The 24,395-nt window shown below is 46.7% G+C and overlaps 2 protein-coding genes across 2 annotated transcripts; one reads left to right on the top strand and one right to left on the bottom strand.

The window, feature by feature from the left end:
- Window positions 1-1,102: 1,102 nt before the first annotated feature.
- Window positions 1,103-10,664, bottom strand: LOC103708555 (proton pump-interactor 1-like). The gene is made up of 9 exons (XM_039129223.1): window positions 10,327-10,664; window positions 8,475-8,551; window positions 5,385-5,779; window positions 4,994-5,188; window positions 4,730-4,909; window positions 4,433-4,627; window positions 2,364-2,462; window positions 1,763-2,287; window positions 1,103-1,662 (listed from the first exon to the last, which is right to left on the bottom strand). Exons 3-9 carry the CDS (start codon window positions 5,772-5,774, stop codon window positions 1,348-1,350), a joined length of 1,899 nt encoding a protein of 632 aa, XP_038985151.1. The 5' UTR covers window positions 5,775-5,779; window positions 8,475-8,551; window positions 10,327-10,664; the 3' UTR covers window positions 1,103-1,347.
- A 3,485-nt stretch (window positions 10,665-14,149) lies between these two features.
- LOC103708585 (transcription factor bHLH162-like) lies at window positions 14,150-15,168 on the top strand. Its single transcript, XM_008793597.3, has 3 exons — window positions 14,150-14,304; window positions 14,419-14,760; window positions 14,898-15,168. Exons 1-3 carry the CDS (start codon window positions 14,182-14,184, stop codon window positions 14,967-14,969), a joined length of 537 nt encoding a protein of 178 aa, XP_008791819.3. The 5' UTR covers window positions 14,150-14,181; the 3' UTR covers window positions 14,970-15,168.
- Window positions 15,169-24,395: the final 9,227 nt, after the last annotated feature.

Here is a 24,395-nt window from a genome sequence, read left to right as displayed (position 1 = left end):
CTCTTTGCCTTCTCTTCTACTCAATGAACACCCTTCGCGGATTTGGGGATTGGAAAGAGCAAGACCACAAGCCAAAGAATGACTATGCCCCTCGCCTGAACCATTCTTTTAGTCCTTTCTACTTAGTGAATCAAACACTCTCGTAGTGCATTTCCAAGCATTTAACAACTGATCTCCGATTCCCTTAAAAAACACAACTCATCTCCCATTGGAAATGGCGAGAAAGGTGGGTGGATTAAAGAGGCCAGTTATCACATCGATGATATGCCGCTGTTTGTAGTTATTGGGGTTGATATTTTGCGCATGGGCGTGCGTTTAGGCCCGAGCTTGTATGCTTCCAACCGCACGGGAAGTCCTTGGACGCATTAAACTGTTTCATTGGGATCCAATGCATGTCGGGCATCGCCAGGATCCCCCGTCTCAATTCAACAAAGTTCGATGCTCTGCAACAACAATTGAAGAACAAGACCTATAAAATATGCATCAACCCCATTAAAGTTCTCCCATAAGTACTCTGAAGCTTCCAGTTCCTTGTAGCTCTGCTGACCAAGGTTGCCACTGCTGCGGTAAACCACCTCGAGGACCACCATGTCCACGATAGAAGCAAGCAAATAAATGGTAATTTTGCTGAATATATTTTTCTGCCGAATAACAGATATCTTATGGTCAGTCCATGCATGCTACTTCACATGCATGAAAAATAAGGTAAAACAAATAGGCGACTTTAAGGCACCGTATAAAATATAAAGACTGAATGAAGTACATATGTCAATTCATCTCATTCAAGCTACAAAATTGCAGATTGAAGAACAGCTATAGTAAAAGACAGGGCTACTGATCCCCTTCATCACTTGGTTGTAACCTGTTGCATGCACCAGAAAAAATAAATGCATTGCAAGTTGAAAGAGTGTACACATATGAGAAATCAACAGCGACCTCGCCTTAAACATGACAGAACAACAACCTCGCCTTAAACATGACTGCATTTATTCATTCAGCACCCTGCTCTGTTTATCAATGAAGATGATCCACCCCATGAGAGTTATTGTTGGAAGAATTCTGTAAGATAATTCAACATAAAAGAACAAATAAAATCCATATATGATGATCTCACAACAACATGCAATTGTTTTATTCCAAACAACATATTTTAAAGTTACATAATCTTTAACAACAAAGTGGATCGCATGCTGTTCAACGAAAACCCAGTGATGCATGAGCCTACCTTACAGAGTTTCTACACACGGTATTCACTCTCTATATGGACAGTAGTATAAGTTGATCGTCTAACAAAGTTTCCCCTTCCTGCAAAACTCGCATACACCTTGAATATAGACTAGTCAAAGCTCAGTTTCTCCCAAAAGTGTAGTAGCATCCCAACAACACAAGCACCAGAGCCATCAATATCACTGGAGCAGCCCATAACCAATATGAATGCGGTGGCTTCTTCCTCTTAATGACGACCCTTGGGAGTGGAGCCTGACCTTTTGGGCGATTTCTAAACCTACCTTTTTCTTTTTCTTTACTTATTTCAAAAACTGGGGCATCTACATTCACATTGGTTTCTTGTGGCTCCACGACCTTCATGTCCATTTCAGTCTGCTCAGCAGGAGAAGCAGGGGCAGTTGTCCCAGCCTTCTTATTAGCTCTCTTCTCCTTCTCCTGTATGAATTATAAAAGGATTTCAAATGTGAAGACAACACATGATATTTAAGTAGTTCATCAGCAGAAAAACTAAATAAGAAGAATAACCAACACTTGCCTTGAGTTTCTTTTCAGCTTGCTTTTGAGCTCTGACTGCTGCTTTTGCTGCTGCTTTCTCAGCTAGCTTCTTCTTCCTCTCCAAAGCCAACTTAGCTTTTGCAATCTCCTCATCTCTTATCATCTCCTTCAACTTTACACTATCAATCTCTTCAACTTTTGAAGACTCCTTCTGGGATTTCTCAGTTGCTGAAGTGTGCTCACTGTCCATAGGACCACTCATCTTTCCTTCTGATGCGATCTCAATTGATTTAGTATTGCCATCATCATGTACCTTGTGACTAGTGAGAGTATCATGTAGTGGAGCCGGGTTCAAATCCTCCTTCACTCGCTTCACACTCATTTTAGCTGGCCAAGTCTCTGGTATTGTGGATGGTGGTCCCTCGGAAACAGTTGGCTTTTCGTCAAGGTTCCTCATCCGTCCGTCCCTGCTAAGCTGTCGAATGTCAAGGAATGGCAATATCCTCTTCTCATAATCATCTCTGAAGGCTTTATTACTGCTCCACTGTGACATAAATTTCTCTACCTAATGTGCGAAAAAAATAGATTAATACAAAAACCTGAATTGATAGGAAAAAAGAAAATATATATTCATGACAAACCTCAGCATGAGCAAGCTGTTGCAGTGCTGCTATATCCTTCTTTGCAGCAAGAGCCCTGGCAGTGTTTAAGAGAGAACGGTTTTGGAAGCAACATGCGTTCTGAAACCGAAGTATCAAAACCAGCATCAGGCATATGCAGCATAGAAACTATGCAGCTATACCATGTTGACCACCCATCTTTGCAGCCTCGCTAAAGCTTAAATATGGTAAGATGATATAATGCACCATCTTTGCAAATAAATGCACCCAAAAGTAATTCAGAAAGGAATCTAGAGAACAAACATGTAAAAGTGCACTGCCACTTAAATTTTAGTAATGATGATTAAAAATTCAGAATCTATTTGTGCAATAGTATTAACAATTAGACAACCCCAATATCCACCCAGCAAGCTAGCCCAAATTCATTACAGATGCAAAAGCCTACAAAGTATTTCTAATAAAGATATCTCGCTCTTAAATGATACAATCCCATTAAATACCTCCATTGCATTGACAAGAAATTGTTGGCTGGATACCATGAAGAAAAAAAGAACGTAAGTTAGGATAGCCAGACAAGGTTACATATAAAACTGATGACGCCAAGTTAGGTACCTACTTATTAGCTCAGAACCATACTTCCTCCATTTGGACTTGTGGTTAATGTGGTATTGGATTAAGAAAGTCTAGAACTATTTTTGGTTATCATTATCTAGCTTATCATAAATCTTAGATTCAGATTATAGACAACCTATGCAATCCATTATACATCTGGATATTTTATATAATTCTCCATATATTTACTGTAAGTAGTAAGATTTTCTCACACTTTAGAATGCCTGAGCCTTTGGCTGGAGTTAGAATCACTCGCATTTCCACTATTGGATATCCAAGAGCTGTCTAGATGCACGTAAATATGTGAACAGATGCGGATAATGGAGATTGAAGCCTCCAAACAATGCCTATAACTGTCATTTTCAAAAAATGGGCACAAATTTTGATCTTAGTCTTCTAGGGATGGTTCTATTTTCATAGACTAAACATAAAACATGGCGAAGGCAGAGAACAAAACTGCTAAGAGAATGCAGAAGATTTAAATGTCACTAAAATTGATATTTCATTAGATCTTGATTTCTTGACTGCTAAAAATTACTCGTGGTTTTGAGTCCTTGATAGAGAACTGACATACTTGCTGAATTAATAACCTAAACCAAAACCAAGCATCATAGCAGATTTGGGGAGAGTAGAAAGCACAGCTCTAGAATCATGTTGGGACATGAATAACTAGAAAGCATAGGGATGTAGAGTGATATCGAGTTATGTAGACCCACTTACATGAATTGATTTTATCATGGTCTGTCGTACCATCCCGTACCACCCCATACCGAGGTGTATCGACCTATACCGAGACGGACCGAGGTGCGTACTATTCCATACCGAGGCATACCAAAATAAAAATTGAGAAAAATTGTTAGAGAACTATTTTGGCACAGAGGTATATTGTACCATACTGATAAGGTACTGAAACGATACCCATACCGAGATTATAGACCTTGGATTTTATTGATTTCATAAGACATGATTCATGGATCTAAAATGGAGAGAAAAAAACAACACTACTTGAAAATGGAAACATAGCTTATCTTGACAGAACACTTGCAATGGACTATTCTATGTAGGAGATCAAGTTGAAGGCATCAAGAACCATGTGCAAGAATGAGATTCTGTATCAAGCATGGCACCCTAGATATCTGAGTTTTGGCAAATTTGGCATGACCGCTGTTTGCTATTTGTCTACGGCAACTACAAGTTCCAAAATATGCCTATTTGTTTCCCCAAACTGAATAAAAATACAGATACTAGCCCATTAAAATTAGAAATTGAAAGAAGGTTTAAAGTTACGTCCATATGGAACCTGCAAATATATTTTAAAAAGTTATTGATAAAAGTTTATGATACTAAACATGATAACAAAAAGTAAATCATGTCAGCATTAAAATAACAGGTGTAAGTCCATGAAACAAACTAAATTGTACGCTTAAAATTGGAAGGAATTTCTTTTAAGAGCTGGAATTAGATGAAAAGAATCGTACTGCTTCATCACGTGCTTTCCTCAATTCATTGAGAGTTTCAAATGCTTTGTTCCTCTTCTCATTCACAGCAATCAACTCCTCCTGAAAGGAATTTATTTCATCATCAATGAACTTCAGTTCTTCTTCAAGTTGTCTGATTTTCGTCCTAACTGCTTGTTTTTCCTTTCTCACTCCATCAATGTTACCACCTAGTAACTGCAAGAATATAATCAAAATCAGCGACATCACAAGATTTTAAAGTACAGAATAAGATTAGAGGATTAAATTAGATATCATGCAGAAAGAATGTGAACTTACTTTGACCTGGTCTTGAATAGCTTCCCTCTGACCTAAAGTGTCCTGAATTTTTGCTTTCATAGCAGCATTAGCAATAACCTTTTCTCTTGTTCCTTCAAGCAGTTTGATCTCCTTTATCAACTGCTTCTCCTCAACTAAAGTGAGGCTCTCATGTTGCATCCGATAATGCAGGCTTTGTATCTGTTACATTAGCGTGGAAGAAAGAGACAGGTGCAGTTAGAGCAGGGCATGGGAAAACTAAAGAAATAGAACAGCTTGACTCACAAGTTCATTAAGCTCTCCCTCTGAAGAGCATAAACCCATGCCTTTCTCCCTCACATCATTATTTGCAGTACGCAGCTTGCCCAAAGCTTCTTGAAAAGGTTTCATTTCTTTTCTCTTCTCATCCATAATCATACGGTATTGTTTGTCCTCCGCGGTCAAAGGCTTTAATTGCGAAATGACTTGTGCTCTCTCAGACTGCATCAAGAGAAGGGGAAGAAACGAAAAGGCAAAATAAGGTTTAATATCAAAGGGACCACTTTACTGCCTGTTTGAATTTTTCCTGTCATGACATGTTAGCAGTATATTGTAATGAATAAAGTACTAGTGAAGCTAATTCACCCAACAAAACTAAAAGAAAACAACAAGGACAATCAAATTTGGAGTAGCGTACCCTTTTGGCCTTTAACGCTTCAGTTATCTGGAATCGAGCTTGATTCTTCTTTTGAATCTCCTTGTCAGCTTGTTCAATCATTGCCTTCAGTTTTGGGTCTTCATAAGAACGGTACTTGACAAAGTAGAAGGTATGAATTTGCTTCGGTGCTGGCCACTCATCTACAGCATCCTTTGGGAAATTGACATTGGCAAGATGACCTCCCTCTTTGCTCTCTCCATTCACTCCATGTGAACCATTCACTGATTCAAATTTGTTCGGTCCATCGAGTCTCTGTCCCTGATTAGGTTTTGTCTTGCTATCCATTTCAGCAAGAAATATATTGTCTCCTTTAATTCCTTCCTTGACCTGGCTTGGAGTTATATTAGCTCCGTCGGCCTCCATGCCCATAATTTCTATTAAAGGTTTACAAAAGACCAACATACAATAGGCTCAAATCCTCATGAATATTGGTAGAGCAATTACATAGGATGAAACAATAATTTAAACCCAAGCTTTTCTGTAAATTAACATAATAGTGAATAAATTTTCATGTAAATTTCTGAGAAAGATGGACCGCCAGGAACCAAGTAGTCATGCATTCACATGCCAATGCACACAAGCACACCAGATCACGCACGTAAGACAAATGCACGGGTGCATATACATTTACAAATATGCACAAGCAGAAACACAGGTATATATAACATACAGAGATAAGAGAAATAAACTCTCAGAAGTAGAATACCAGCAAGTGTAAGAGCAGACATGTTCAAAACTAGATCACCACAAATGGTAATACTAGAAATTATGCAACGCAAGATTAAGGCCTTGGATGGAAAAAAAATCAAAATTCTTGAGTATTATATTACTTATCTCTTCTTTAAACAACATGTCATGCAAAAGACTCCCCGGCATTACCTTATTAAAAAATATATGCATAAATGGAAATTTCCAATAAGTAAGCTTAAACGAACTGTTTGAGATACTGTATCAAGGCAACAACACAGAACTCAACAGTCCTTGGAAATCTCTTAGGAGGAGAGAGCAATCGCACTAGAACCTAAAACGGCTTATCTTTCGACCTAAGGTATATGAAACATAACTACAAGAGTCAAAAACTGCAACTTTTACAAGTTTTCAAGCTTATGATTCCATCCTCACCATTTTCCATGTCTAAATCATTGTTGAGTAGATTCCACCTTGTTATTTCCACGTCACTATGCCCTTGTTATCTTCCAACTAAGTGCATGGTCCAATAAAGGTCACTGTCAAAAAAGGCATCTTTAATGCTTGATAATTTATCTCCACCTGTAAAGAAAATGGAATTATCTTATTTCATCACTTTCAAATGACCACAAACATGTAATCCCATTTAGCCAAGCCAAGCTGGATAAGATATATTAACCAGAAGCACAACATGTGGTTATAAATCAAATCATCTTCCTGTCCTACAAAACCAAGTCAAAGGACCTTTCCTTTCATAACACAGCAATTAAACTTTCAAGGAAATTAGAATAGAAACATATTTGCAAAATCATGATACTGACTCATCGATCTCATACAATTTATTGAATATTCTCTTCTCAACCATACATATTGAGATGGCGCCAATCAGATGGCAGCAGTCAGGCTTAGTCATAGCTTGAGCAACAATGTTGTGTAGAAACAGGCCAGAGCAATGCACTTGTAGAAGTAGCCTAACTCTCCAACCCACCAAGACCGTACCCTCTCCACTGGGAGACCCTGTGTCCCCTCTCGTAAACAAAAAAGAAAAAGGGGAACTTAACATCCAGTCGTTTCTTTGACCAGACTTCAACAGGCAGTCCTTTAACCACTAACATTTAATGTTTAGTCCTGCACACACTTACACAAGATTTGCACACGCTTATACTAGTTCTTGTACATCAGTACATAGTTATATCGTCCCTGCACACAATTATACTATTCCTGCACACACTTATAGCTGTGTGCACCAAGTTATTTGTAACCGTGCATTTTAGGATATAAGTGTATACAGCCACTAGGGACCAGGTTAAAAAAATTCTGAAACTTGGGGCAGGTGTTAAAGTCCTAGTCAGTAGGGACTAAAAGTTCCCGTCCAGTTAATGGAGGGAAGGGCTATTAAATACACCAAAAGAAAAAAAGGAGGTGCACTTGGTCCTAGGTTATCCTGAAAATTCATGTCTAGTCATTAGCTTTACAAAGTCAATACCCGTGTGATTTAATCTCCAATCTTTGCAATCTGATAATAAAATAGATCGCTAAGCCTAACACTCGTGGCTTACGCACATGACCTACTAATACCAAATTACACCGACCCTATATTCATTTATTTTACACCAACCTTACCATTTGCTTGCTTCCCCTCGAACTTAATGGTTTCTTCTCCAAACTCACTCTCGAGAAAGCCAGAAACCTGTTAGAAAGGATATAAAGACCAGCAGTATCACACCATTCCAATGCAAAGCCCACACTGGTACAAATGTTAGGATGCCAAAACCATCCATATTAATACATACCAGCCATCCTGATGCATATAGATTCATACCGGTGCATATCGACGGCACCATACCATCCATACCAGTAGATACTAATAGTTTTCATTCTTTTCAATGCTGTCAGTTTTAGTATCTACTACCATACGGTTTCAATGGATAAACAGTCCTAGATTCGATGCCAATATGTAAAGCCTTGCATGTAAGGACTATACTGTCATCTCAACTTCGATGTTGGTATATACTGTTTTAAAAGGAGGCTACCATATGCAAAACCACAACTTAAATTAGAAGTAATAGACAATCAAGGTGGGTGTTGCATGTATCTTCAACAGCAAAGAGGTGAAAAGCTTGTCCCAAGCAAAAAGAACAATCGGTGAGTATATAGCCTTTAAGCAAGGGTCAGCCAACGCAAGGACCATATGGTACAAAAAGACCAACTAACAGCATAGAAATTTTCCTTCACTCCTTTTCTTCCTTTCCAGGACAAGCATTGTAGGAGAGAGCAGAGTTATTGATTCAGCTGTGAATCAGTTTAAAATGCATCATTTTGAGATACGATTATTCTAAAAATGTAAAAATAGCATGTGGCAATACCTGTCAAGAGACTCACCGAACCAAATGGAAGAACTTTCGCAGCTGTCTTCAGTGCGACAGGCCAAATATACATCCAAAACTGTTTGAAAATACCTATAAATCAGTGGAGAAAATTAAGAAAAGGGAAGTTTGGGCATGTCGGTGGAGAAGATAAGTTTAGAGCCTTTGAGGCATGAAATGCTAATCAGGATCTGGAACGCGTTCAGAAAGGTTGGAAAGTACAACCACACCCGAGAGTGTAAGATCACAGAAAGAGGATAATGGCATTCCATGAAATATAAAACGTCGCTGGCAGTTGTAAGTTATTCCATGGATTCGATACCAGTCATATATAAAAAAGGTATATGACTGTGAATCTTATATAAAACGGAACCATGTATTTTTTTTTCAAACTTCCCATAATACATCTATCTTTTCTAATCCTACCTCAAATGAATGTGTTCCTCAAACAGCAAATTTTGATTTATGAGCCTGGATACAGATTGAGTAAACCAGCGATTTGGATAAATAGAAAGAAAGTAACATTAAATTTTTGGGGGAAAAAGAAATTCAAATTCTTTTCTTGATCCAAGTAAAAAAGTATACCGCTGCAAATTTCATAGTCAAGTAACATGCAAACATAAAATTCCTTTTATTTCTTTTCTTACATCACTTCCTAAAACATACAAAAATTAATATAATTTCTTCTTCGGCGGAGGTGGTGGTGAGCGTGTTAAAAGCACATAACATCCAAATCAGATGGCCATTTAGGTGCCTGTAGTTTCCTTATATATCCATGCCACAGAATCTAGGTGCACAAAGTGTTCGCTGGCTGCACCTTAGTTTCAAAGAATATGAATCCCACTCATAGAAAGAATACACAGAGCAAGGAAATGTGTACAGATAATATTTATATGTGTTCTTGTGCAACATCTGTATAGTTGGTCCTTTCCAAACCAAAAGGCCCATATCCACCGGCCAATAAACTCATTTATTCAATTATTCTCATGATTCCGAGAATAATTCATCGTGTCAAAACTAGATTTATTGGGAAAAAAATACAGTGGCGATCAGTCATCACATCCATTAGGAGATTCTTTTTTAAAAAAAAAAAAATACTTTGCATGTCAGTCCTGTCTAACAGCTATATCTCCTGTACGGAAATTGCTCCCAAATGAACTCTCGTCATATTGATTGAAATACTCGTTTTCTCCCACCCGCGTTTTTACAATATTCCAAATATACATGTTTCCTGGAATCCAAAACAACAAGTCACTTAGATAATCTATTAAAACACGTTCAAGTCTCAAGAACGTTCTTTAGAAGCATTCCAAATGATAAGCCTGCTCTTCCAAGTATCAGATAAACCATATAAAGAACCCACACCAATGTAATGCATGCACAAAGAAAGACCCAGTTTTTGCACCATTTCTATAGGAAACCCTTTCCCCCTTCTCTTTATCATCATCATCCTCCCAAAACCCTTGATTTTTCTCTTCCGAGTTAAAGACTAAATTAACATATAAAATTCCATGAAATCTTTAAAAAGAAATCGAAAATAGAAATCAAAACCATCCGCAAGAAACGATCATACCACCAAAGAATTCCTCCTTAACAAATAATAACAATAAAAAGATGTTCCAATATCCAAAGCGAAGACGCACACATCTTTAAAAAGAAGAAGCCTCGATCTACAGAATAGATCAATCCACGCGGAGGCCTCGATCACCGTCAACCAGGCGGTCCAGGCCCTACAAGGAACCCAAGTAACGATGCTCCCCATCCATGTCGAAGAAATCCGAATCCACAACGATCGCGAACCAAAGAACTCGAGGAAAAGTACAAGAAGCCGCGATCGAAGGAAAGAGAGAAACATCAGGGATCCATACCTCGGTGGAAGAAGAATCGGAGGAACCGGCCCTTTCTTCAATCCGAGAACAGGGAAGGAGAGGCGGAGACGAAGACAGCGGCAGCGAGATCTTCCGCGCCCTTCTTCGTTCCGATCGAGCCGGGCTTTATCCGGAAACGCAGATACAGATGGGATTGATGTATAGATTTTATTACATTTTATTCGTAATATATTTAGTACGAGAGTGTTAGGATTCGGGCTTCCAGATGGAAAAGATCCCGTCCTGGTTCCACTCCACCGGGGGCGGAGAACTGGAGACCGCGCTTTCCGGACTCCGGATTCCGGTTTCCGGCTTTCCGCTTTCCTTTCCTCGGCCGAGTTGGCCCAAAGGGAGGGGACGTGGCATTTGGAAGCGGCCTTTTTTTTTTCTACCGCGCTCCATCACTAGCCAAGTGGGCTGGAAATGGGCCGATCTTGGGCTAGAAAAGCCCAGTTTTTCAAACATCCATTTTTAGTCATGATGGTTGGGTGCTAGGAGAAGTAGATCCCTGAAGTATTTTTTTTTTTATTATTGAGATTATGATCATTGTTATAATTTTTAATTTGGTTCTAGTAGCCTTAGGTACGAGGGATCAAGGTACGTCCAACCATCTCATGGAATATAAATGTGAATGTTTCACAAATATTTACATTAAATAATCATATGATCCGCCGAGCATTGGATGCAACCCATCTCTTTGTTTATGGGGTAGAAATATAACACCATCTGATAATACTTTCATGAAATGAAGATGATGAAAAATATTTGAATATCAATACATACACATGATGCAATGCTTAATAGTAGGTAGTAGATACAAACAACTATATCATGTATTTTCAACCACTCCCTCGATTTGTACCCAAAAAAAAAAAGTGCTCCCTTGATTATATTAACTCTTAGATCAACGCATGTTGGATGGCATTAGGATTGACAATGGCAACCTCAAAATATATGCTAACATGAAGACCAGGATATGCAAACCAAGTGCACGCAATACTTATGACATAGGTAAAGTTAAATCTTTTTTTTTTGTTGCATACGTACTGATAAAATATATAATTTTTGGTTCCCAGATATTCTAGTAACATAAATTATGATCAAAGTTTTAAATCTTTGATTTGGTTTTCTAAATCTTAATCTGGAATTGAGAAAAATAGGTATACTCTCTCGAGAGGAACAAAATCTATATAATTCTGATACTTTTTGTCAATCATATATTGCTTGCTAGTGGCGATTTAAGGTTCCTGCATAAAACTAAAAATTTCTTCATGGAAATTTTGAGATGAAGGATATTGGTAAATCTTCATTTGTCTTGGGCATAAAGATCATAACGATAGATCGTGACAAAGCACAATATTATTTAGCACTTTTGCGGTGTGCATATATTGATAGCTGAGGTTTTGAAAGGATTCCAGAATTGTTTTCCTAGTGAAATACATATGAGAAAAGGTGATAAACTTAGTATATTACAATGGCCAAGATATTGGTAAGGTTGCTGCCGGATCTCATGTGGTCTAGCAATAGTATATTTTAAAGTGGGGTCGGAACCCCGACACCAGCCCGCACACCGGACGAGCAGGGAAAGCATCCGCGTCCTCCCCGAGGTATTGTCCGCTCTGGGATTGCCGCTTCGGGTCTGCGGGAGGTCGCCCAGGGCCGTGGCCCAATGACAGTCCCAAGCCCTGCCGGCACGGGGGTCCGCGGAGGTACTACCCCTACCCTTACGGTTTTGTCCTACAAAAGGGCCCTCGGTGAGAAGAGGTGTTTGCACCCCCCATTTAAGGCACAGACCTTTCCGCTGATTATCCGATGTGGGACTAAACTGGGAACCCCATCCCACAACACAGCCCCCCCAGCGGGAAGGTCCGTGCGTGGCCGGGGCCCTTCCTCTAGCGCCATCTGATGTGGGGTCGGAACCCCAACACCAGCCCGCACACCGGACGAGCAGGGAAAGCATCCGCGTCCTCCCCGAGGTATTGTCCGCTCTGGGATTGCCGCTTCGGGTCTGCGGGAGGTCGCCCAGGGCCGTGGCCCAATGACAGTCCCGAGCCCTGCCGGCGCGGGGGTCCGCGGAGGTACTACCCCTACCCTCACGGTTTTGTCCTACAAAAGGGCCCTCGGTGAGAAGAGGTGTTTGCACCCCCCATTTAAGGCACAGACATTTCCGCTGATTATCCGATGTGGGACTAAACTGGGAACCCCATCCCACAACATATTTAGTTTATAAAGCTTGGGTTGTCTGGCCAATCACCAAATGATGCAAATAGGGGCAGGCATAGGGACAAATGGTCATAATAATAAAGGCCATGACCTTGGTTGGTCATGCAGGAATTATAAACATACATAAATTTGAAGTCTTATAATATTCGGGATTCGTGCAGAGGAGTCTACAAATATGGGTTCACAATTGCAAAACCCTCAAATTACACACATCCAGTTTGTAATTGGAGAGAAGAGAAGAATACTTCGTTGAGAGGATAAATTAGCACCAAGTGGATGAATTATCGGTACTGAAAGGCATGCCATTGATCTCCACTCTTGTCCCGTGAACTTCCATAAAAAAACCCTGGCATTGCATGTTTGCTTTAATCATCACTTAGACACATGCACGGGTGTAAATCTGATTCGAATTTGTTGTTGGGGAATGCATTCCAACGTAAATTTATAAAAGCACCATGGACTATTCGTAATTTGCTTTGTTTTGTTTTGTTTTTTGTGATGCAGCACAATTACACTGCTTTTTTGTAAATACATGGCTGAGTTAGTGCAACCTAAGCCACTGGGGTCCGAACCATTACTGTTTCGCTTCCGTAGGCAACCAAATCGAGCTAGGCCTTGTTCATGGATAGTCAAGGTTTAGATCAAAGTTCAGTAAATTCATGTTTGGTTTGTGTGAAACCTAGCCCGGCCTAGGGTTCGGGTTATATGAATAATTGATGTTTTTTTTTCCGATATTGATAATTAGATCGCATTTCACACAAATCTCCAAGCACTCTAAACTGTTTATTCATATACGATCCAACCGTAAATTCATGCGGACAAAGAAATTTTTTTTTCCTTATGAAAGATGCATCTAATGCATCTCTCGCTCTCAGCCTAAGGTACAACATTTTAGTTGGAGCAGATTCACCGAGGCTAGACCTAGTCCAACTAATAACCTAGCAGCACCCGCTCCATCGCTGAAAACCAGCACCCATCACCTATTTATGTTTTTTTAATTCAATAACTAAACGACAAGAGACGTGCTGGTCGGTGATTCGACACGAATTGCTATTGAGCTCACAACAGCGAACAAACAATTACCATAATCACATCCGTCCATGCATAGGAGAGCACGAGATCAGACGGTCATGAATATGATGGACGTCAAGTCCGTTGTTCGATCCAGACAGCAGACCAATCTGGCAGCATGGAAGCTAGCGAGTCAGCATGCGCGGCTTCAAATTCTCCCCCGCGGCCCAAACAAAAGTCAAATCTAAGGTCCCCCCCGTACGACGTATCCGGTTCAGCGAACCAATCCAATTGCCGAACCATGTGGTGGAGAACAGGCACCCTTCATTTAACCTTGGATTGTTTAAATACAAGATGTTGATGCGGCGAGTGACTATTGGACTGGTCCGCTGGACCTGGTCCATTTTATTAGTAGACATCCCATGCCAGCTGGTTCCAAAACCACGTAAACGTTTCTTGCCCCCGGTAAATACGAAAGGCCGGTCTTTTCATGACGTAGCAAGATGACCTCCTTGTCTCCCTTGGCTCTACTTTATCCCTCGCCCTTTCAGTTCTATAAAGAGATGGAGCCCCAAAGTAACAGCAACGATTTGTAGAGCTGCCTGGAAGCTACCACTGCAAATGGAGAGGTCCCATGGCTTCACAAGGCCGGATCGGAAGACCATCGAGAGGAATAGAAGGATCCAAATGAAGGCTCTCTGCTCCCAGCTCGACTCCCTGCTCCCCGACCCACCCACCTCAAGGGTGCGTTAATTCTATACAGGGAATGAACACTAGTCATTGTCAAAAAGAACGGAGAAAGCGAACAAAATGTTTCTCCTTCTTCTTTCCTCGTAACCCTTTCACTTGTTTTGGCAGGAGGGAGCGACGCTGCCGCTACCAGACCGACTAGAAGAAGCGGCGAATTATATAAAAAGTCTGCAGAGGAGGCTGGAGAGGATGAAGGAGAGGAAGAGGAAGCTGATGGAGTCCGAGGGGACCAGCCGAGGTACGGGAAGTGTGGAGAGAGGTGGGATGAGGTTGCCTCAGATAGAGGTCCAAGACCTGGGTTCTGGGTTAAGAGTTGTTATAACAAATAGCCCAGGGGATCGGCGCATGTTCTACGAGGCGGTTCGAGTCATGGAGGAGGAAGGGGGAGAGATCCTGAATGCCAACTTCTTGGTGGTCGGCGACAAGGCTTTCCACTCCATACACTCCATGGTGACTTATAATATATATATAATATATACACACACACACACACATACACATACATACTTGCAATCACTAGTTGCTAGAAAGGGTTACTTATCGAACACCTACTTTCTTCTTTTAAGTTGGAAGTGTTAATGGTGCAGGTTGCGGATCCTAGGGGTGGTTCTGAGGCTAGCAAGGTGTTGGAGAGACTGAAGAAAGCATGTCATCAGTGATGGTGATGTTGGTAGCCTGTGTGTATGAAAAAGGGGTTTGTTTGTATTTTTTAGGACAGGCCGAAAAATGAATAGTGGAAACTGTTGATGTTTCACAAGTTCAGATAGTTTGCTGTCGAAGAAAGTGGGTCTTGCTGCTTCTGTTGTTTTTATCTCAAGTATCAAATCAGCCTCAATAGATATAACTACTGTTGCCGGACTCTTCTCCTCTTGCCTTAAGACTCTTCAGGGGGCTGCCCTGTGGGGTTGCAGTCTCTCTGAGCTATCTTCTATGGCTCTTCTTTTTTCCATCCAAATAAAAGCCGGGTGGTCTAACCTCCCTTCTACTCAAGAGACAGGGGCCACAATTTTTCTATGGGCATTTATTTTCGGTTTGAGTCACGTTTCCCTATGTGTGGTATGAAATGGATGCCAAGGATAACTTGATTGAGAATTGCTGTGGGTCCTAGCTGTAATTCGGTAACACAAGGGGTTGCTACGATAGGAGAAACAACCCCCACCTTATGGAACAAAGCCTGATTGCTTAACCGCCACATGAATCCTAATGACACGGGGATCCATTACGCTTTAGCAAGCTTGCATGTTTTGACGAATTCTCCTTAGAAGTGATGGCAAAAGTTTGACGTTTCACCTTAGAAGTGATGGCACAAGTCTGTTTCTGATCGTGAGCTGTTTTTTTTTTTCATCATATTTTCTTTAATGCTCTTTCACGCAGAAGAAAGTACTTGCAGTTCTTTTCTTATTTATGTTAAACGCATTGCTACTTTTTTTGGGACATTCTTTTTGTTACTTGATCGCCCTCAAATGTGAACTGGATTTATTAGACTTTTCCAATAAAAAATTGATACAAGATTGCCAAATAGGTGGCATGCAGAGTTTCCATGTAGGTTTGCCACCAACAAAGCCTCACGTTATTTCCATTATGATGGTAGAAATTTCCTGCATGAATCAAACGGATGTAGCTTGTAGATTTCATCGCAAAAATAGACATATCTGTTGCTGGAAATTGGACCCGGGGACAATCTTCGGTCGAGGAGAGGGAGCGGGAGGTGGTTACTCACGGCGGGGCGGTGGTCCGTCGACGGGCGGCGTCCTCCGTCTGGGGCGATCGGCGAGAAGGAGCGGCTGATTCCCGCGGCTGGGCGACGATCCGACAGTGGGCGGCGTCCTCCGTCTGGGTGCCTGCACACGAGCCGGTGGCCGGGTCTTCCGGCGCCGGCCCTCCGACGCTCAAGTCAGGGAGGGGGCAAATCGTGTAGAGTAGAGGTAAACAGTGCCCGTCCCCAGTATCGATTTTCCAACCCCCTTTTATAGACCGGGGGTCGGTTTACCTGCGATGTAACGGGGCGAAGCCGTAGTACGGCTCGGCATGTCGTTCAGGTCGGCGCTTGGTCAGGCGAATAATTGCACTGATGTCGGCGATGAGGGCGTTGTACAACCCGAACTAGCACGCTACCAGGCGAATTTATTGCATCAGTGTCGGAGGTATGGCCGAGATCAGAGACTTATCACAGTTGACTAGACTCTGCTGGGCTTATTTGCCGTGGAGAGCTGGGAGTCCGTAGATGACAGGAGTCACGTGCATTAATTGTTGAGTGAGCCGGAGATCCACATTTATTGTGGAGTAAGCCGGAGATCCGCATTTATTGTGGAGTAAGCCGGAGATCCGCATTCATTGTGGAGTAAGCCGGAGATCCATATTTATTGTGGAGTAAGCTGGAGATCCATATTTATTGTGGAGTGTGCCGGAGGATCACAGCGGTCATGCGCAATAAATGCCGGAGGGGCGTCATAGTACGGTCTCTGGCCGGACCTCGGAGACGTATAGCCGTAGTAGGTGGCTGACAAAAGTAGGCCTCGGGCATTGGGGTTTCTCTTAGGTCGGAGGTTCCGAGTTCGGGTGCCGACTTCGGCCTTCCAGGGTCGACGATTGTGCGGCTTCTTTGGGGCATTCGTGTCATTTGGGGGAAAAACCTTATTCCCCCAACACTACCCCCCGACTTCCGAGTTCGAGCGGCTTGTGGGCTCGGACGTAGGAAGTAAAGTCCATCGTTAAAGTTGGGGGGCGAACTTCGTCCGCACCCTCATGTTTCTTGGAATTTTCGTGGTAGGACCTGCGCCCTTGGGCGTTTCGAGGTTACTTTGTTCGGCGAATTAATGATGGGGTCCATATCCCTACGTCTTTCGAGGCGATTATAGCGGGGGCGGTGTCTCTTGGATTACCGAGGTTGGTTTGTGAGGCGGACCCAGGATGAGGGTCCTCGGGTTCGACGGGGTGGCGCCTCGGCCCCACAATCGAGAGTTCCCGCTCATCAATGAGCGTGCCATTTTGGGTTTCAAAACGGACACGCGGCATGACCAGGGGTCGGACGCTTCCGATTTCGTGTTACCGGGTCATAATTTCGGAGGAGTGGAGGCCACACCGGGGCTCCACGTGTCCCAGATTTTATTAAACGAGGGGAGCGGGGGTGCCGTCCGCTCATTCTTCGAGGCGATGGGGTTCTGTGGACCCATAATGAGGTCCCGAGATCCGATGGGACAACACTTTGATTTCGTATTCGATTTATTGATCCGGAGTGGATGCAGTGCCTCGGCCTCAGAGGTCGCCACGTGGCGCAGCCCGATCGGGGGATGGGAATCGACCCCATCGATCTGGGCCGTCAGGGGGGTCTATATAAACCCCACGAGTCTGCCCTAAAGGTCTTGTTTGGCTTCCCCTCATTTTCGTCGTCTTTTTTCCCTTGTTTTCTCCCTCAACCGAATTTTGCCGGCGGTGCCCGGAGCAATTTCTGGCAATGTCCAGTAGGTTTTCTTCCTGTTTTCACTAGAGTTTCCTCTTTTCTTCTCCTTGCCAACTTCCATTTTCTGCTCTTAATTTTTACTCCATTCTTCTGTGAGAATGAGTCTCGGTCCCGAAGAAGTTGGGTCGAATATGTCAGAGGAGGAACTGGAGACAATCCGCTCCCGTTTCTTCTTCCAGCCCGGGTTTCGTCTTGAAACCGCAGGGCCGGAAGACAGGGTGACGCAGCCGCCCCCAGGTCGGATCGCGGTTTACCGCGAGACACTCTGGGCGGGCCTGCGTTTTTCCACCCATGAGTTCGTGAGCAGCTTGCTGGCCGAGTACCAGCTCGTCCCGGCGCAGTTGGCTCCGAACTCATGGAGGACCATAATCGGGTTTTTGTCCCTGTGCCTCGGGCACGGGATCCCGATCACGGTAGGCCTTTTCCGCCGGTGTTTTCTGTTAAAGAAGAACCCGGTGGACGCAGGGTGGCTATATTTCGCCTTTCGGGGCGGTATGTCACTCTTCCGGGGCGCCCCTTCCTCGATCCACGAGTGGAAGGTGAAGTTTTTCTTCCTGGCGTCCGCGGCGCCTTGGGGGTTTGAGCCGAGGTGGGGACACCCACGGCTGAAGGCCCTCAACAGACTCTCCGAGCCCACGGGGAGGGAGCTGAGGATCCTAGACTCTGTGCGAGCCCTCGGGAGGGGCAACGACCTGACCGAGCTCCTGCGGGAGGACGCCCTGGCGAGCGTGGGTCTGAGCTCGGCGCGCCCCGAGGGTAAGGGCGGCTACGTTATTTTCATTCTTTGTCTTTCGCTTTTACTGCCACTGGCCTGACACTTAACAAAATTTTTGATTTCAGATATTCCCCGCATGCCGACCAGCAACACGTCGCTTTTTTCCCGCCTGAGGAGGCGGGAGGCCGAGGCCGGGGGGGCTAATCCCCAGCCTCGGAGGAGGGCGAGGACAGACGGCACTTCCTCGTCGGCCGGGATGAGTGGCCCCGAGGCGGGGGCCCCTGCGGCCGACCCGAGGCGGGAGCGGGTGGTCAGTGGTGCGAGCCCATCGGCCCCTCCTTGCCCTGCCCCCCTTGCCCAGCGGGGGGAATCATTCGTGGCCCGGCCGCAGCAGCCAGGACCCGGGCCTGCCCGAGGCCCCGAGGCGAGCGGCTCCGGGACCTCGGGTCCGATCGTGCCGAGCTCTTCCCGAGCTTTCCGAGAAGAGTCGGTTGAGCCAGACTCTTCCGTTCCTGAGGGGAGCTCGGCCCTTCAGGACGCCGAGGTCGCACGCTCCATGTTGCGGCGTGCAGTGCTCCCAGCGGACCGGGCCGTGTTCCGAGGGATTTCGCTGGAGGAGGTCGCCGGCAGTGCTTACTGCAGCACCGCCCGGGTAAGTTCCCTTCCTAATTTTCCTGAGTTATTAGCGTGCATACGTGCCTTTCAACTCACAATACCCTCGCTTCTTCTTTTTTTTTTTTTTTTTTCAGCATATTCTCGAGCTCGACACCATGGCGTTCCTCGCCCACGGGTATCGAGAAGAAGTTCGGCAGCTCGGCCAGCAGCTGGAGCCGGCCAAGAAAAGAATCGCCGAACTAGAAGCGGTGTCGGCCGCGGCCGAGGCTCGGTGGGCGGCCACCGAGGCCGAGCGCCTTGCCGTGGTGGGGGCGCTTGAGGAGGAGAAGGCGGCTCACGCCATGACCAAGGCAACCATGCGCGGCACGGAGGCGCGCTTGGGGGAGGTCCAGGCCAGGGTCGCGGCCCTCGAGTATGAGGAGAGGGCCCTTCGCCTCCGAATCGAGCAACTTGAGGCCCGGGAGAGGAGGGCTCTCGAACGAGCCGAGCATGCCGTGGAGCTCTTCAAAGAGTCGCAAGAGTTCCGCGACATGTTGGAGGAGGAGACGGTCGACGGTTTCCTTCGAGGCTTCGAGAACTTCCGAGAGCAGGTGCGCCTGTACTGCCCTCAGTATGACTTCTCGACGGTCCGTCCGAGGGAGGACCGGGGCTGGGGGTCCGACGTGCGAGCCCTTCCCACCATCCTGACATCCGAGGCGGGAATATATGAGCAAGACCCCGCCGAGCCTTCGACGAGGGTAGCCGAGGCGGACGGTGTCATGGAGGTGGCTCTGGCGGCCGAGACGGACGCTGTCCCGGAGGTGGTGCCCGAAGCTCCTGCTCCCGACCCCGAGCCTGTTCCGGAGGAAGGTCTTGAGGTCATCAATGTGCCGGACGACCCCCCGGATGTGGCTCCCGCCGCTTAGGACTTAGCGTATTTTTCTTTCTTTTTCATTGTATCCGAGGTCGGCCCTTGAGCGGCCGACTTCCAATTTTGTAATTGGCCTTCCGGCCCTTTGTTAATGAAAAAGTATTTTTGCCATTCCGTGTTCATCTTTCCCTCTGTTGTCGTGACCGAGGCCAGGGCCTTAGCGAACAGCCTCGATGGCCTAGCTTTGCATTTTAATTTCCGGGCTGCTTAACGAAGTTGCCCTTCTTCCCGGGCTACGTCTTAGCCTTCTCGGGTTCCAGTCATCCCGACGAAGAGGAGCTCCGAGTCTTGAGTTTTTTAGAAAATTTCCCTAAGTCCTATAGCTCGGACTTGGGAGACGTGGAGGTCATCGCGTTTAGCCTTTAGGGAAGTCCCAAGGTGTCGAGGTCGGGCCTTAGCCCTTTAACTAAGACCGGACTAGGTCTGTACGTGCCGCTAATCGAGGAGTTTAGTCGGGTCTCCGAACTTAACTCCAAACTCCTCAGAGGGAGCGCGGGCCAATAGGCAGGTTATTACTGAAGGTTTTCGCAGTTATTGTTCTCGGACTCTGCCGAGGCTTCGGTGAGCAAGGCTGGGGTTTCCAGAGATTGCCTTGGTACCCGTGTTTGGCTGGCGCATTCGTGGCCGGGACCACTTTTTAGCCGGACGTAGGAGTTTACGTCGAAGAGCCAAGTCGGGCACTAATTTATGAAATCCTCTGTACCAGTTTCGGAGACTTGACGAACGGTGCATGCATAATGTAATTAGGAGGTCGATCCTAAGCCGACCCGTTAGAGAGGCCCGACTTTGGGGCGAGATAAGGCTTCAACATTAAGATTCCGTTCAGCAATATGTAAATAAAATTTGACAAGGAGGGCGTCCAGTTGAATGTACCTCTTTCATTCTCAGAGTTATGCTTCGCATGGTGGAGTAGGCTGCTTCCCTTCCTCGTCGACCTGCGGAGTCATTTTTGACTTTAAGGGGGCTCGGGCTTCTCACGGACCCGACAGCACCCGCCGAGGTTGAGAGGGCTTGGGGAGGCTTTATTGATTTGTAGCTCTTTGCGAGGTCGAGGGAGTTTGAGACCCTGTGGTCGGACCTCGGGGCACCTCAACTTTGGCCGAGGGGTCTTGTGTCAGGTCGGCGGGTCCGCGGACGCTTTGCTGACCTGTGGTACCTCCCGAAGTCGAGGGAGTCTGATTCTCTACGGTCGACCCTCGGGGCATCCCGACCTCAGTCGAGGGATCATACGTCAGGTCGGCGGGTCTGGGCACGCTCTACCGACCTGCGATGCTTCCCGAGGTCGAGGGAGTCTGGTTCTCTACGGTCGATCCTCGGGGCATCCCGACCTTAGTCGAGGGGGCGCTACGGGGGACCGCGAAGGTACTACCCCGTTGTTGGTGATGAGCGCCACGGGGGGCCGCGAAGGTACTACCCCGTCTTCCCGAAGTGTCGAGGGGTCTGGGTACGCACTGTCGACACTCGGGGCATCTCGACCTTAGTCGAGGGATCGCTCGCTTCGGGGATCGGGGATCGTCGACCGCTCCTGGGGGTCCACTTCGTGGCGCCCCAGGTGGAGCCACCCTTTCCACCCCTCACGGCGCCTTCCCGAGGTCAAGGGAGTCTGGTTCTCTACGGTCGACCCTCGGGGCATCCCGACCTTGGTCGAGGAATCGTTCGTCAGGTCGAGGGGTCTGGGTACGCACTGTCGACCTGCGACGCTTCCCGAGGTCGAGGGAGTCTGGTTCTTTACGGTCGACCCTCGGGGCATCCCGACCTTAGTCGAGGAGGCGCTACGGGGGGCCGCGAAGGTACTACCCCGCTGTTGGTGATGAGCGCCACGGGGGGCCGCGAAGGTACTTCCCCGTCTTCCCGAAGTGTCGAGGGGTCTGGGTACGCGCTGTCGACACTCGGGGCATCTCGACCTTAGTCGAGGGATCGCTCGCTTCGGGGATCGGGGATCGTCGACCGCTCCTGGGGGTCCACTTCGTGGCGCCCCAGGTGGAGCCACCCTTTCCACCCCTCACGGCGCCTTCCCGAGGTCAAGGGAGTCTGGCTCTCTACGGTCGACCCTCGGGGCATCCCGACCTTAGTTGAGGAGGCGCTACGGGGGGCCGCGAAGGTACTACCCCGTTGTTGGTGATGAGCGCCACGGGGGGCCGCGAAGGTACTACCCCGTCTTCCCGAAGTGTCGAGGGGTCTGGGCACGCACTGTCGACACTCGGGGCATCTCGGCCTTAGTCGAGGAATCCTGCTCCATTCCACGTTTCGTCGTCTTGCGATTCTTCCCGAGATCGAGGGAGTTTGGGACTCTACGGTCGAGCCTCGAGGCATCCCGATTTTGGCCGAGGAATCTGAGGATCACAGACGACCCAATATTAAAAGAGGATTACAGTTATCAAGGTGAGAGAAATTTTTGCAGAAAAAGGAGCTGAGTCCATTGTCCTGATTGTTTTGAACCCCTTAGGATTTCATTGGTAATACATCCGTAGATTCTCGGAGTTCCAGCTTCGTGGGATCAGAGTCCCCTCCAGGGACTTCAATTTGTACGCCCCTGGTCGTTGTACCCGGGCGATTTGATACGGCCCTTCCCAATTTGGGGCGAGCTTTCCTTGCTCGGTCGGTTGAGAAGCCTCGACTCTCCTGAGGACGAGGTCCCCTACTTTGAAGAGCTTGGGCTTGACTCTGGAGTTGTAGTATTGGGCCGTTCGCTGTTGGTATCTCGCCATGCGAACCCGGGCGACCTCTCTCGTTTCTTCGACAAGGTCCAAGTTGCTCCTTAGCTGGGAAGAATTGGTGTCGGGGTCGTAATGCTCCATTCTGGGAGAAGGCAGGCCGATCTCCAGCGGGATGACGGCCTCAGTGCCGTATGCTAGGTTGAAGGGGGTCTCTCCCGTGGGTAGTCGGAACGTGGTCCGGTACGCCCAAAGGACATTGTACAAGTCCTCGACCCACTGTCCTTTGGACCGATCAAGCCTAGCTTTAAGTCCCTGCAAAATAGTTCGGTTAGTTACCTCGGTTTCCCCGTTTGTCTGGGGATGGGCAACCGAGGTGAAGCGATGATCAATGCCTAGTTCAGAGCAAAACTCCCTGAAATGAATATTGTCAAATTGTCGACCATTATCAGATATAAGGATACGGGGTAGTCCGAATCGGCAGATTATAGACTTCCACACGAAATTCCGCATCCTTTGCTCGGTGATCCGGGCGACAGGTTCGGCCTCGACCCATTTGGTGAAATAGTCGATGGAGACAACCAGGAACTTTCTCTGTCCGGTGGCGAGGGGAAAGAGCCCCAGGATGTCGATCCCCCATTGGGCAAACGGCCAGGGGGCGATGATGGAGGTCAGCAGAGCTGAAGGTCGGCGCTGGATATTGGCGTTTCGCTGGCACCGATCGCACTTGCGGACGAAATCTGTTGCGTCTTTTTGGAGTGTGGGCCAGTAATATCCCTGCCGCAGGATCTTATGGGCCAAGGCCCGGCCCCCCAGGTGATTTCCACCAAAGAGGCAGGCGATGAGCCTGTAAAAAAAAAAGGCAAGAAGTAAGACAGACTATTCTCGGCACCGCAGATCCCTTCATGGACCTCTCGGAGAGCATAGTCCGCCTCGGAGGGGCGGAGGCATCTGAGAAGGGGGGAAGTAAATGATCGTCGATAGAGCCTGTTCTCGTATAGGACATATCGGGGGGCCTGGCGCTTGATTCGGCGAGCCTCCATCTCGTCATGAGGTAGGGTTCCGTCCTGAAGGTAGCAGACGAGCCCGTCGATCCAGCTTGGCTCGGAGCCGATGCACATGGTAGGCTCGGGTTCCTCCGTGCTGGGGGTCTGAAGATACTCGAGCGCGGTTCCCTTAGGAAGCTCGCTCATGCGGGAGCTTGCCAGCTTGGATAGCTGGTCTGCCCTGAGGTTTTCCGTTCTGGGAATGTACTGAATGTTGAAAGAATTCAGGGCAGATATGAGTTCCCGCACCTTTTGGAGATACTTTTGCATGGATGGCTCTTTAGCTTCAAAATCTCCTTGGACCTGGTTCACCACCAGCTGGGAGTCGCTGAATGCCGTCAAGTCTCCCACGTTTAGTTCTTTCGCCAGTTTGAGCCCGGCGATGAGGGCCTCATACTCGGCCTCATTGTTCGAGGCCGGGAACTCGAGGCGCAGGGCTTGCTCAGCCACCACTCCGTCTGGACTAGTGAGGATAAGTCCGGCCCCGCTACCCCCCGAGGTCGAAGACCCGTCCGAGTGCAGGACCCATGGCTGCCTCGGGGCCTCCTCCGCGGGTCCAGATGGCATCTCGGGGTCGTCCGGAATGGTGCACTCCACGATGAAGTCGGCGAGTATCTGAGCTTTGATAGCCGGCCTGGGCCGATATTCGAGGTCGAATTCTCCGAGCTCGACCGCCCATTTGGCG

The sequence above is a fragment of the Phoenix dactylifera genome, chromosome 8, assembly GCF_009389715.1.
Source record: "Phoenix dactylifera cultivar Barhee BC4 chromosome 8, palm_55x_up_171113_PBpolish2nd_filt_p, whole genome shotgun sequence".
Classification (NCBI taxonomy): Eukaryota; Viridiplantae; Streptophyta; class Magnoliopsida; order Arecales; family Arecaceae; genus Phoenix; species Phoenix dactylifera.
This window is presented reverse-complemented; position numbering and strand designations above follow the sequence as displayed.